The 12,303-nt window shown below is 53.4% G+C and overlaps 2 protein-coding genes across 3 annotated transcripts in view; both read left to right on the top strand.

Annotated features, from left to right (window-relative positions):
* Positions 1 to 1,087: 1,087 nt before the first annotated feature.
* RHBDD2 (rhomboid domain containing 2) lies at positions 1,088 to 6,959 on the top strand. The gene is made up of 4 exons (XM_042791649.1): positions 1,088 to 1,248; positions 2,182 to 2,583; positions 2,962 to 3,112; positions 5,355 to 6,959. The coding sequence occupies exons 1-4, from the start codon at positions 1,101 to 1,103 to the stop codon at positions 5,800 to 5,802; spliced, it is 1,149 nt and encodes a 382-aa protein (XP_042647583.1). The 5' UTR covers positions 1,088 to 1,100; the 3' UTR covers positions 5,803 to 6,959.
* Positions 6,960 to 12,004: 5,045 nt separating this feature from the next.
* The window catches only part of LOC104364545 (NADPH--cytochrome P450 reductase), a 31,160-nt gene continuing 30,861 nt past the window's right edge, over positions 12,005 to 12,303 (top strand). For both annotated transcript variants that reach the window (XM_042791646.1, XM_042791647.1), the window contains exon 1: positions 12,005 to 12,145. The gene's annotated coding sequence lies outside the window, so the exon portion shown is untranslated. The remainder of the gene's footprint in view (positions 12,146 to 12,303) is intronic.

Raw genomic sequence — 12,303 nt, 5'->3', positions numbered from 1 at the left:
CATTAGTTGAGACACAGTGACAAGCTCTGTTCTCCTGCTGATAGATCTGTGCTGTGCTCTCCTGTTGCTTTCACAAATCTTTGAAGCTGGGGTGGCAAAAAGATGTCTGCCTTTCAACCTTCTGCTCATCCCCCTTGACTGTAAGAGATCCCAGCTGCTTCAAACTCTTTCCCCACTTTGCAAAATCAGAGGGGGTGTGGGAAGGCGTGTTTCTTTTGATCCTTCCCATGTAGATGAGACCTCGCGGATCTCTTGTTAGACTTGAACCAGCAGCCAGCGACTGGGGTCGTGTCCGGAGGAGGAGGTGGTGTCAGGGGAGCGTTTCTGCCACGTAACTGTTCATGGCGAGCAGATGTAGGTCAAAGCACCAGGAACTGGGCAATGGGAGCCACATTCTCTGCTCACTGCTGGGGGCCTCCCACCGCCCTTGGAGCAAAGCCTCTATTTCTCCCCGATTCTCACTTTCTTCCTGTACATCCCTCTCCTCATGCAGGGGCTTCTCAGGGTGAGGGGCTCCCATGCCAGAGCACTCCTCCATCTGCCGCTTCCCTTCAGGCAGTGGTGTGTTCAGCACAGAACCATAGACAAACAGCAAAGTTGATGCCACTTCAGCATGTTTAGCCTGGTTTGTAACACGGTGACATGGAGGAGGCCTGTCTTTGGGCAGGCAACCCCGCCCTCTTTGCTGTGCCAGCGAGGGTGGGTGGGTGGACGCAGCTCGGGCATAGGCCATCCTTTCCACCTCCATCCGTCACACCTGAAAGGAAACACTTGGCCTTTCCAAGCAGCCTAACCGGGTGCCACGGCACAGCAGTGGGGAGGTGCGTGGGGGCAGCCGCATCCCCGGGGGAGGCTGTACATGGTGGTAACCCAGCCTGGGGCGGGCTTCCAGCGATAGCCCGCTCCTCCTGCGGGGATATCTTTCCCTTCTGAAGGGGAAGGAAAATAATAATTTTAAAATTGTAAAAAGAAAGGGGGGGGGGAGGGAGGAAGGCAAAACACCGTCTCCATGGTAACGGTGGCGCCGCAGCGCCCCGCGTTGCCGCGGCGACGCCGCAGGCCTTCCGGCAGCGGCCGGAAGTGGCGAGGTGCGCGGCAGCATGGCTGAAGGCCGAGGGCGGCCGCCGGTCGCCGCCACGCTCACGCTGCTGTTGTCGCTTGGCGTCTCCGTGCCCGGGCTGCTGCGGGCCGGGCCCGCCGCCCGCTCCGCCGCCTCGTTGCGGCCTGCCGCCCTGCGCTCGGGGGAAGGTGAGCGGGGGGCCGCTGGGCTGGGGCAGCCTCCGCCTCGGTTCCCCCGGAGCCCCCACTAGGCCTTTGCCTCCCTCCTCACCGGAGCCCCTTGGCCGCCCCTCCTCAGCCCCCGTGTCTGGGCACCCCCTCACGGAGCCCGCGGCCCGCTCCGTGGGCCTTCGCCAGGTCCCTGTGCGCCGTGCCCCCCCGCTCCCCCTGAGCTGCGCCGAGCCTGCCGGGCACCATCCCAGGGATATGCTTTCTTCGGTCCCTGTGGTACTCCCAGAAGGAGTTTTGATCACGGTTTTAATTCCCGTGTTCCTACTTTGCAGTGATTTCTTTTAGCAGCCTGGTGCTCTGAGCCAATGGGTGAATCCTGCCACCTCCTCACGTGTCTCCCACGGCGCAGTCCGCTTGCACCATGTCTCTCAACTGCTGTTTTTCTGGCTATGGGAGGGAGGTGGAGAACTCTGCCTCGGTCCCCACTGATTCCCCAGGAGAACAGCTAACCAGGGGGCCTGGGAACACTTCTGAGGCCTGGTAACCACCAGGCATTTGTTGTGAGAAAAATCAGCCTTCTAGCACTTGAAGTGTTTATCTTTTAAGCAAGATCATATTTACCGTAACAGTCATTTTTACGTTTCTTGCCTTCTCTCTTAATGAGACTTAAATTTGCTGCAGATACTGTTGCTTTTTTTCCAGGCAGCTTCCCAGAAAGCAGCATGTCAGTCCATATGTCTGCAATACCCAAGATAGCACTTGTTTTAACTCTATTTGGTTATTTATGCCTGGTTTTAAAGGCCTCAAGTTCCTCCTTTCCACCACCAGGATAGAAATGAACGCTATTAATTAATCCTGTAGGCTGACTCTCCCTCAGCTCTAGCATGTCATCTCAGTGGTTTAAAACAAATTCATTGCTGCTCTGCCTTTCTAATGTGCTGGTGTGCTCAGTTCACAGGTTAGTTACCTACATCTTTGTCTATGAAGACCTGATATCCTTGACCTGCGGTGCCATTATCATCTGGTATTTTGCTGGCAGCTTTGAGAAGAACGTTGGCACTGTGAAGCACTGCTTCCTCACCATCGCATTTGCTGTCCTCTCCGCCCTCCTGTTCCTCTTACTCGAGACCATTGTCTTGAGGGTGACAGAGGTGGAGGATGCCAAAGGATTCATGCCAGTAGCTTTTGCTATGTTGGGTGTGTCCACCACCCGCTCGCAGATGAAGAGGACCCTGTTTTTTGGGGTTAGAGTTCCAGTGATGCTGGTGCCATGGTTTATGCTCTGTATAGCATGGTTTATCCCCCACTCTTCTCTCTTGAGTAACCTGTGTGGGCTCCTAACCGGAGAAGCCTGTATCCTTTCCAAGTGCGAAGCCCTGAACCAGAGTGGGATCACTGGTTCACGAGGCAGAGGACGTGCTGTGGTTCTCGTTGCCAAGATGCCCTTACGGTGTTTCTTGGGCTCTTCTTCATTAAACTCTCACTGGCTTTGCCAGTCCTCATTACACCCAGTTCTCCATTTGTTTTTCACCTCCCACTTCCCCTGTGGCTTTAGCCTACACAGAGAATGTGGAGCTGGGAAGGGTGATGGTCTGTGACAATGGCACTGGGTAGAACTGGGAGAATTCCCCAGGGAAAGTGGTTTGTGGCCAGACGGGAACTGTGTGTGAGGCTGTGTTAAAAATTAGTGTGTTTTGTCTGCAGTCCTCCTTAATGTGCTGCTGATTTCAGATGGCCTTGGATACTGTTTCTGCTTGGATTTTCCAGAGTCGGTGGGCTCTAAGCTGGACCGGGTGTTCCCTTTCAGCCTGCTAAAGAGGATACCAGGGCTGAAATATATCCCAGGGTCCTTAGCAGAGAGAAGAGCCCTTGAAAGTAGCAAGTAAGTACAAGAGTTCCTGTGAAAGATCTTACAGGGGAGTTTTGAGGCGTAAATGGAGGCATTAAATAGCCTTTAAAAGCTGTATTGTGCTTGTTGTGTCCATATCCTGGGTATTAGGGAGAACAGAGTGACCCACTGATGTTACTCTGGTGACATTACTGTGACTAATACATTATCACAGTTTAACTCAACCAGGTCTTTCAGTGAAAGCTAAATTGAGGTGAAAGACCTCTCATTTGCTGCAAGGGCAGTCTGTACACATGTGAAGGTATTGCAGCTCGGCTGATGTGAGAACTAAGTTGTGCAGTTCTGCCCTAACATTAGGACTTACAGCATTTGTTCCTGGCTGTGTGGCTCCCAGGGGTGTGATCTTTATCTCTCTGTGCCCCACCTCACCTTCCAGGAATGCTGTGAAGTGAGTTGTGTCCAAATCTATGTAGGAGCAGGGCATTATAAATTAAAGATGTCACTTACGAAGTTCAATGTAGACCTTTCAATGCATGTTTTCAGTGTTAAAGCAAGAGTGCTTTACCAAAGAAAACCCTGGGGCCTGGGACTGACATTCAGGAATGGTTTTAGGTTTGTGTATATCACAAGCCATGAGAACTCACTTGTATTCTAAAAAGCTTGGAAATGTAGGTCAAATTTTTCCCTGTTCTAAGATGTCATTTCAGTTTCACAGAGGAAGGATAGTTTTCTATTAAGGGTTAAAATCTGTGTATTGTTTAAGCCATCAGCTCACTGTAAAGCTTCTTTGAAATGGAGGTTTGCATCTGCCCTCACTCATGGGGAAACCATAAAACAAACCCTTGCCTGCAGCAGGACTGTAACCCAGATCCATCAGGGCGCTCAAACATGTGGGTGCTTGCAGGGGAGGCCAGGCAGATCCAGCAGCATTTGTGGTTTTACTCTCTCCCTTCAGTGCAAGTGCTGCTTTTGGGAGGAGGAACTGTCTCGCTGTATGCTGAGCCTGTGTCTGCATCAGTCTAAAGTTTCTGCTAATAACTGTTGTGCACAGCATCTCAGCTCTGTGTCTAAACCTGCTTTCTTTAGGTGAGATGACATAAATAGACTGTTCTGGCTCAAAGGTATTTACATAAACATTTGACTATCAAGCAGGACGTGGGAAGGTGTTTCTAGGATGTTTCCATTTCTGCAGCTGAATTTGCATGTCTGTCTTAAACACAAGTTCTGTATGTGCTTATGTGGCTTAATTTTTATTATTTTGATTCTTATTAGGAAGTAAGAGCTCTTGGTGGTTTGGGCTTTGGGTTTTCTTCTCTAAGTTTTCATAATACTTCAGGCATCAGCTTGCCACCAAACGGGAGACATTTTGAGGAGGCCCAGGCTTTGGCATCATGTTTGTGTCCACAGATAAAAAAAAACCTAAACCAAAACAGAAACCCATACAAAACCAAACCCACACCCCAAATAATAAAAAAAAAAAATAATCCAAGCCTGAAAACCCCATCATGAGCCAATCTTCTTCTTGCTGGAAACCTGAATATTGTCTTGATTCTCAGCACTCAGTGCTGCGTGTGGGCTGAGCAGGACTTCTGAAGTCACAGAGGCTTTGGCTTCTAGGCAGATTGCTTCTCTCTTGATATGTTTCATTGGGATGAGTCATGCCTTCTGTTGGCAAAGGCTGTTTCTAGACCTCACTTCTGAATGATTAATTTTATTTGTAACTCTCCTCCTTCCCTTTTCGGTCTATAGCCTGGGCTCCTTCTCTCACCAAAGGCTTTTATGGCTTCTTGAGAAATAACACTTGGCAGCTGTGACTTCTCCTGATTATTAACTTAGCAGATGTGTTGTTCAGTGGAAGTCAAGGAGGATGTATACGGAAATCTTAAAGCACATTGCAGTTTGGCTTGCATATTCCTTGCACAAAGCGACTTGGGGCCAAGAAATGTGCTTGTTCAGTGGGTGTGGAATTGGTGTGGGTTGGGAGTGGGAACATCTGTCCTGGAAAGCCAGTAAACCTATTTTTACTCAAGTCCTGCTTATACTAAGAGCTTTTCTTGTTGTAATGAACCTCTCTTGGATTGCAGTGACCCTTTTGGGCACTGGTCAGGAGGAAATTTACCCCCAGGGCACTTCCAGCTCTAATTAGGCAATGCCAGTTCTGAACACAGTGTAACCTTATGTTTTCTTCCTGCCCAGGATTAACCCTGCACGGGGCACCTACCCCACCCAAAGCTACTACTGCTCTTCCCCACCTCCAGCTCTCCCTGCTTTCCAGATGCAGCACCCCGGTGTTCAGAGCCAGGGGTTTCAACACCACTGCGCTCCAGGATACGGCCATGCTCTGGGACACGAGGGATCTCAGCACAGCCATGCTGCAGGACACAGCCTCACTTCTTCCCCCTACCAAGCCAGAAAAGCCTTTGGAGAGTGTTACGTGCAGGCCCCCGCTGGAGCCTCACCGGGCCAGTGCTGCCAGGGCAAGTTCTCTCCCCCACAGCGTGTGTGCCCGACTGATCCACAGACGCCTGCAGGTGTGGGCCCCCTGGCTGGGGTTCAGGAAGCATCAGGATACCCAACAGCCACAGTGGTTTCTGTTTCAGCTGAATTTTCAACAGTCCAGGTGTACTGATCCTCCAGGAAGCAGCAAGGCTATCATACAGTGGCAGGACCATTGTGTGATCCTCCAGAAAGCTGCAGGAGCATCTCTGCTGTCTCAGGGGTGACTAGTGGAATGGGTTGGTAGCTCGACTGTAGGCCATTCCCCTGCTCCCTGGCACAAGTTACTTTAATTATATTTTCTTTATTTTTCTTTTTTAAAATTCTTTTATACTGCTGGGGGATAGGGACTCTGTCACCTCTGTGTACTTCTCACCCTTTTGTAGTCTTTTTTCACTTTCATTTAGCAGCTGACTTTTTCCACACTGCCACTAGAGTTATGGTGCGTCAACTCCCCAACTCAAGCTAGGAGCCTAACTGGCAAAACACTGGATTAATCTGGAGTTTAACTAGGCTGCAGCAATGAGGACATGTTCCATCTACACTGAGGCTCTTAGCCTCCTATCTTGTTTACAGGTTTGATGTAGTTAGGACCTAAAAGAGGTTGAAATCATGGAAGCCTTGGTTTATAACTTAACATGTGAGTGGAGAGGGACAGATATCTGTTCTACTAGTGACTTCTCCACTAAGTGTGCCTTGAAGTGGGCTTGTTAAAGCAGGGCTGGGGTAAGAGTGCAGAATACCCTTTTCTGCCCCCCCAACCACAGCTCTAAAATGCTGAAGGTCCTTCTTAGCTTCAGTCTGTGCATGCATCAACATGTTGCCTTCATTTCCTGGTAGCACTGCACTAGCCCAGCCTGTGTTGCCAGAGCTTGTCCATAAGGCAACCACAGATACATGAAAAGTAGTGGAAGACATTAATAAGGGATTTGGACCATTTGTGGAGCAAACGTGTAACGATCCAAGCAGCTGGGAGGGACCTTAACAGTGGGTTAGAAGAATTAACTGGAATGTAGCAATTCCACTGGGGGTGTTCACACTGCTCAGCTTCAGATGTCTCACCCACCAGTATTAGCACAATCTCTCCCTGTTTTCTTCAGAGCTGGTGGAAGGGTGTGTGGGAGAGGGGAGTTTAGCAAGGGATTCAGAGCAGGATGCAGTGTTTGGTGCCTGTGGTGGTAGTGAAGGAATTCAGTCAAGTTGGTGGGACTTGAATTTTATTTCCAGCTGTGTAGCTGCTTTACTGTGCCATGCCCAGGAGGAATCTGCTGTCTCTGTGTCTGTAAATCAGCCAGGATCTCAACTGTTGCCCTTGATTCTTTGCTTAGAGTTTGATTGTGCTCCAAAAAAAAAAAAAAAAAATGCTATATGAAGCACAAAGTGCCATTACTGCTCCTGGAGACATTCTTGCAGTGCCTAACCTGTCCCGTAGAAACCGCGATAGCCTCAGAGCTCTTCCATGCTATCAGTGAGCCAGGGTCATGGGCAGCACGGGCAGCTGCGTGCTCTGAAACATATACGTGCCTCTTTCTTTTTTTCCCCTCTTCCATGGCTGAAGAAGCCCCGTGTTGCCGTACAGCCACTTCTTCAGCAGCCCTGCTGGGATGACCACACAGTTACCTGCGGCCTCGCAGGGGCTTGCTTTGGGGGGAGACCAAAGTGGATGCTGAGGACTTGGGCCTCAGGTGCACATTAGTAAGAAGCTCTGCTTGCAAAGGTGGTCGCCCCTGGGCAGGGGCTCTCTGCAGGAGGATGCAGCAATTTGAGAACCAGCCTGGAGTTGGTGGCCAGCACCGTCTGATCCCTGGTTGCTTCACTCCTCCATGGGATCACAAATGGACTTGGCTTCATGGTCCTGTTTGTCCTGAACTGCTGACAGCACTTGCATTGTTATGTGTTTAGTGTGGAGCAAGAACAGGATAAGGTGCTTGTTTGTTTTGAATACTGGGAAAGACATGCCAGAGATAACATTGAGATGTTGATACTCCACTCTCATTAGTGCCTTGATTTTCCTCAGTTGTGGTTTAAACCCAGCCAGCAACTAAGCACCACAGAGCTGCTCACTCCCTCCTCCCCCTCCCAGTGGGATGGGGAGGAGAATCAGAAAAAAAAAAGTAAAACTCATGAGTTAAGAACAGTTTAATAACTAAAATAAAATATAATAATAATAAAATACAATAATGGTAATTAAAAGGACTGTAATTTAAAACAAACCAAGGAAAAAACAAAAAACCAGGAGAAGACAAGTGGTGCACAATGCAATTGCTTACCACCCAATGCCTGAGCAGTGATCCACCCCCCAGCAAACCCCCCAGTTTATACACTGGGCATGATGTCCTGTGGTATGGAACAGCCTTTGGGCTAGTTTGGCTCAGCTCTCCTGGCCATGCTCCCGCTCAGCTTCTTGTCTGCCTGCTCTCTGGCAGAGCATGGGAGACCGAAAAATCCTTGATTTAGCATAAGCACTATTTAACACAGTGATGTTTTAGTTGATGCTATCAATATTATTGTCATACTAAATCCAAAACACAGCACTGTACCAGATACTAAGAAGAAAAGTAATTCTATCCCAGCTGCAACCAGGACATCTTCCTTGTGAGATCCCTATCTGTAAACCTAGGAATTTTATCACTGTTTTTTTCAGAAACGTGCAGACGGGTGATGAGGACTGGTAGCAATCACAAATGTTGCGTACCTCCAAACTGTAAGCTTGAAACACAATCTGAAGGACAAACTGCTCTGTCTCCTGGTTTGTTTTCGGGTGGGGAGCTGCAGTGTGTCCCTCCGGGTGGTGGGCTGGGGGCTGCGGGTGTCTGGTGGGTGCTAGCTGCATGCCAGGCTGGGGATGAAGGCCGGGTGCTGGGCATGAGGGGTACTGCATGTTGGAAAATGCTCATGGGGCTGGAAAATGGTTATTTTTCTTTTCTGACTCTTTTTATCAATTGATCTGGTAGGAGATCCGCTCTCCCTGCAGACCTGTTGAAGGGATGGCATGTTTCCAGTGAGTAGCTTCATGGCTTTACATTGGTAGAGGGTTCCCTGACCTGCAAGAGTCACCGTAGGGTTGCTGCTGGCAGGGAGAACAGCCCCACGCCTGGCTGGTGCGAGGAACAGACAGCAAACCTCCTCCCTCCTTCCAAACCTGCCTTGGCCCTGGCATGGGGGGGGGGGGGGGGATGTGCCCACCCCTGAGGGAGCAGCAGGTACCAGCCATTAACCTTTCCATGCGGGGATGAGGCAACTCCGCAGCGTTGCAGGTGAGCCCTGGGCATGGGACATGGGATGGACACAGAACCACAGCCCAGGGTTTCTTCCTTCTGCTCCCAGCTCTGTCATGAGCTTCTTGGTGACCTTGGCAGGTGGCTTGGCCTCAGTGATCTCTATGACTTTCACCGTGCCCCAAGGCTGTTCCGAGTCCAGTTGCACAACTGCCCTGGTGCCTACCTGTCACTTGAAATGTTGTCATTCCTGTGCTCAGTGGCCTTCAGATGGATGTTTGCAAAAATAAAGATGATTTCTAGCAAGGTCTCTTCCCTGCCTTTCCTGGGGGCAGCCATTTCACAGTGAAATGCTGTCGTATAAATCAGCTGAGGACCATCTGCTTCTCCAGCAGTGGAGTCCAAGTCCCAGGAGGCCAAGGCTGGTGGCAAAGTTGGAATGCCTCACCCAGGCAAGGGAAGTTGCTGGGAGGGAGGGAAGGGGTCGGGATGAGACATCTGCAAATGTGTCTAAGGCTGAAAAGAGGAACTAAATTTGTAAGAGGGAGGTAAAAACTATCAGCTCACTGGGCTTCAGCTTTTGCTTAACTAAGCTCACAGCAACTGATCATATGTTGCAATGCCACATTATTTCCATGGAGGGGAGACAGAGAATTAAAGTTTCTAAGGCAAAAAATAATAAGAAAAAATATCAGTAAACCCCCAGTTCAGCCTGGGATGGCTGCCCCTGGGGAACATGCTGTCCCTGAAGCTTTGTTATTCTGTGCTTCTGGGGCATTCCCAGTAAAGCTGCCAGTACTCTGAAGGTCAGGATGGCTTCTGCCCTGGAGGCAGAGTGCAGAGGGACTCCAGAAAGCCCTTTGGGTCCTCCCTTTTTTTCCTGGGGAGTCACTGCAGAGTGATGAGATTCTGGGGACAAGCACTGGGAGCTGAGCTGGCCATTCCCCTGCGCTCAGGGCAGCAGCGCTGCTGGGACACCCTGGTCCTGCTGCGGGATGGATGCTCCAGGAGACCCCAGCTCCTTCCCCTCTGCTTTTCCACACCCACCATGGTGCGAGATGAAAGGAGTTGGGGGTACATGGGGAAGCAGAACCAACTCTGAACAACATCACCACTGCAGCTGGGAGCAAGGGGGGGGTCCCGCAGTGTGGGGAGGCCCAGTGGGAGACCCTGATGTCAGAAGGGAAGTGGGTCTGTGTTCACTTTCTTGTCACTCATTCATTTGTGGCGAAGCACACATGAGCAGAGTTACCCCGCGCTGGGGGCCAGCTTAGCTGTGCCAGCTCCAGGATGCTGCTGAGCACCACCTCTGCGGCTAGCCCACTGGGTCCTGGTTTGTTTGCCGGCACTGCGGAGGCTCCGCGGCCAAAAGATCATCCCCAGCTTGTGCTGGGGATGATGGAGGAGAGCTGGAGAGGTGTGAGCTCACACACGCTCTGCAGCGGGTGGGAGAAACACACCTGGAGACAAAGCACAGACCGAACAGGTCCCTGCAGGCTGGCCGGGCCGGGTTTCCTCATCCACCCCGGGGATTTGGGCTGGGTGTGATGAGAGCCTGGGCCCTTCACTGCTGGGAACAGGACGGGACGGGCTGTGCCATAGTGCCTGTCCCCGCTGCAGGCCCCCGATGGGCATGATGAGCCCAAACCATGAAGCAGCTCCGTCCTGACGTGTCCTGGCTGCTGCGATCTTTAATTCTGCAGCTGTTCACCCCACGGGGGACGGTCACGCACCAAAGTCACCCCGGGGAGCTTCCGCGGGGTTGATCCCAGAGCCGATGCGGGTGGCAGCAGTGCCCGGGCGGCTCCACACCCCTGAGCCCTCTGCTCAGATGCCGTCACGAAAGGGGGTGTCCCCGCACCCCCGGGCATCGCCACCCCAGATCCAGCGTGTCCCAGGTAGGTGCCCCCTCCTCGCACCCCTCCTGTCCCTCGGGTGCCTGCCCACCCCAGCTCGGCCGGCACAGACTTTGCCCCTTCCCGGGGGTTTTATTGACTCTGAAGCGAGCGTCAACACAGCGATAGCAGCAGGACCATGACCTCGGATGTGCCGGTGCTTGGTCACCAGCCCCAGGGTGACCCCACGCACGATGCTGGGGGCTGCTCAGTGGGGTGACACAGTGGGGCAAGCTGTGTTCCCAGCTTCAGCCGGGCTGAGCTTGGCAGAGTTGTGACCCAGCTTCACAAAAAACAGGAGAGAGGGCAGCACTGGTCCCTCTGTGCCCGCGGGAGCTGGGGTCTGGGAGTCCGGGTTACGAAACCTTTCCAGCCGGGACCTCCGGGGAGTTTTCCGGAGCTGCTTGTGCAACTCCCCGGCAGCAGCAGCGTGAGCGTTATGAGCAAGGCCTCCCCGAAATGCCCGAGTCACCCGGTTAGCGGTGAGATCAGGAGCATCCCCTTGCTCGGGCTGTAGGCTGGCTGCCCCCCGGCTCCCAGGGAGGGGTGGCAGTGGAGGTGCCAGCCTCCATCCTGGGGTCCCCCAGCCCCTCAGGGTCCTGCTCTGAGCAGCGGCCTCAGGGGGGCTGGGGGTCCCCCCCCTTCCGCGTGCACCCAGGCACAGCCACGGCGGGGTCCTGGGTCTGGGGGTCCTGGGTCAGGCAGGGCCTGTGTCCAAAGCTTCTTTGTACTCTGACCCCAAACCCCGGCCCCTCTGTGACCCCAAACCTGAGCCCAAACCCCAGCCCCTCTGTGACCCCAAATCTGACCCCAAACCCTGACCACCCTGTGACCTCGAATCTGACCCCAAACCCCGGCCCCCCTGTGACCCCAGCCCTGACCCTAAACCCCAACCCCAACCCTGGTCCCACCTTGACCCCAATGCTGGCTGCAATCCTCACCCCCTCCCCAACTACAATGTTGGCCCCAACCCTGCCCCCCCACCTTAACCCAACCCCACTTTGACCCCCGACCCCCTGCTTACACCCCACCCTGACCTCTGACTCCTAGACCTCTGCACCCTGACCCCCACCCTCGGCCATGCTACACCCGAATCCTAATCCCTCCTCTGGACCCCCACCCCACCCTCACCTCTGACCCCTCTGACCACTCCCTGAGCTCACTCCCTGACCCTCACCTTGACCGCTGACCCCGCCCCCACACCCCCCCAGCGCTCCCTGTCTCTTTAAGACGCCCACCCCGACGCCGGGCGCGGTGCGGCTGTACCAACCGCACCGCCACAGATGGCGGGAGGGGGGGGATCGTCACCGCCGGGCTCGCGCTCAGCCCATTGGCGGGCGGCGGGGGCGGAGCGTGTCTCTCCCTGCAGCGTGTGCCCGAGTGGTGCGATCCGCCCTACGTACCGGCCGCGCCGGGGCTGAGGAGGAGCAGCCGCCAGCGGCGGACGGGCCGGGGCGGTGGGTGCTGGGGGGGGGGGTCCCCCGGGGGTCGAGGGGGTCCCCTGGGGCTGGGGGGGGGCCGGGCTCGGGCATCTGGGTCCTCTGTGATAGAGAAGGGAGGGCCCGTATCCCCTGGTAGGGGAGGGTGGGATGAGGGGGCCGCCTGTTACATGGCG

Source organism: Tyto alba, unplaced genomic scaffold (genome assembly GCF_018691265.1).
Source record: "Tyto alba isolate M040663 unplaced genomic scaffold, T.alba_DEE_v4.0 Super-Scaffold_19, whole genome shotgun sequence".
NCBI classification, from domain to species: Eukaryota; Metazoa; Chordata; class Aves; order Strigiformes; family Tytonidae; genus Tyto; species Tyto alba.
This window is presented reverse-complemented; position numbering and strand designations above follow the sequence as displayed.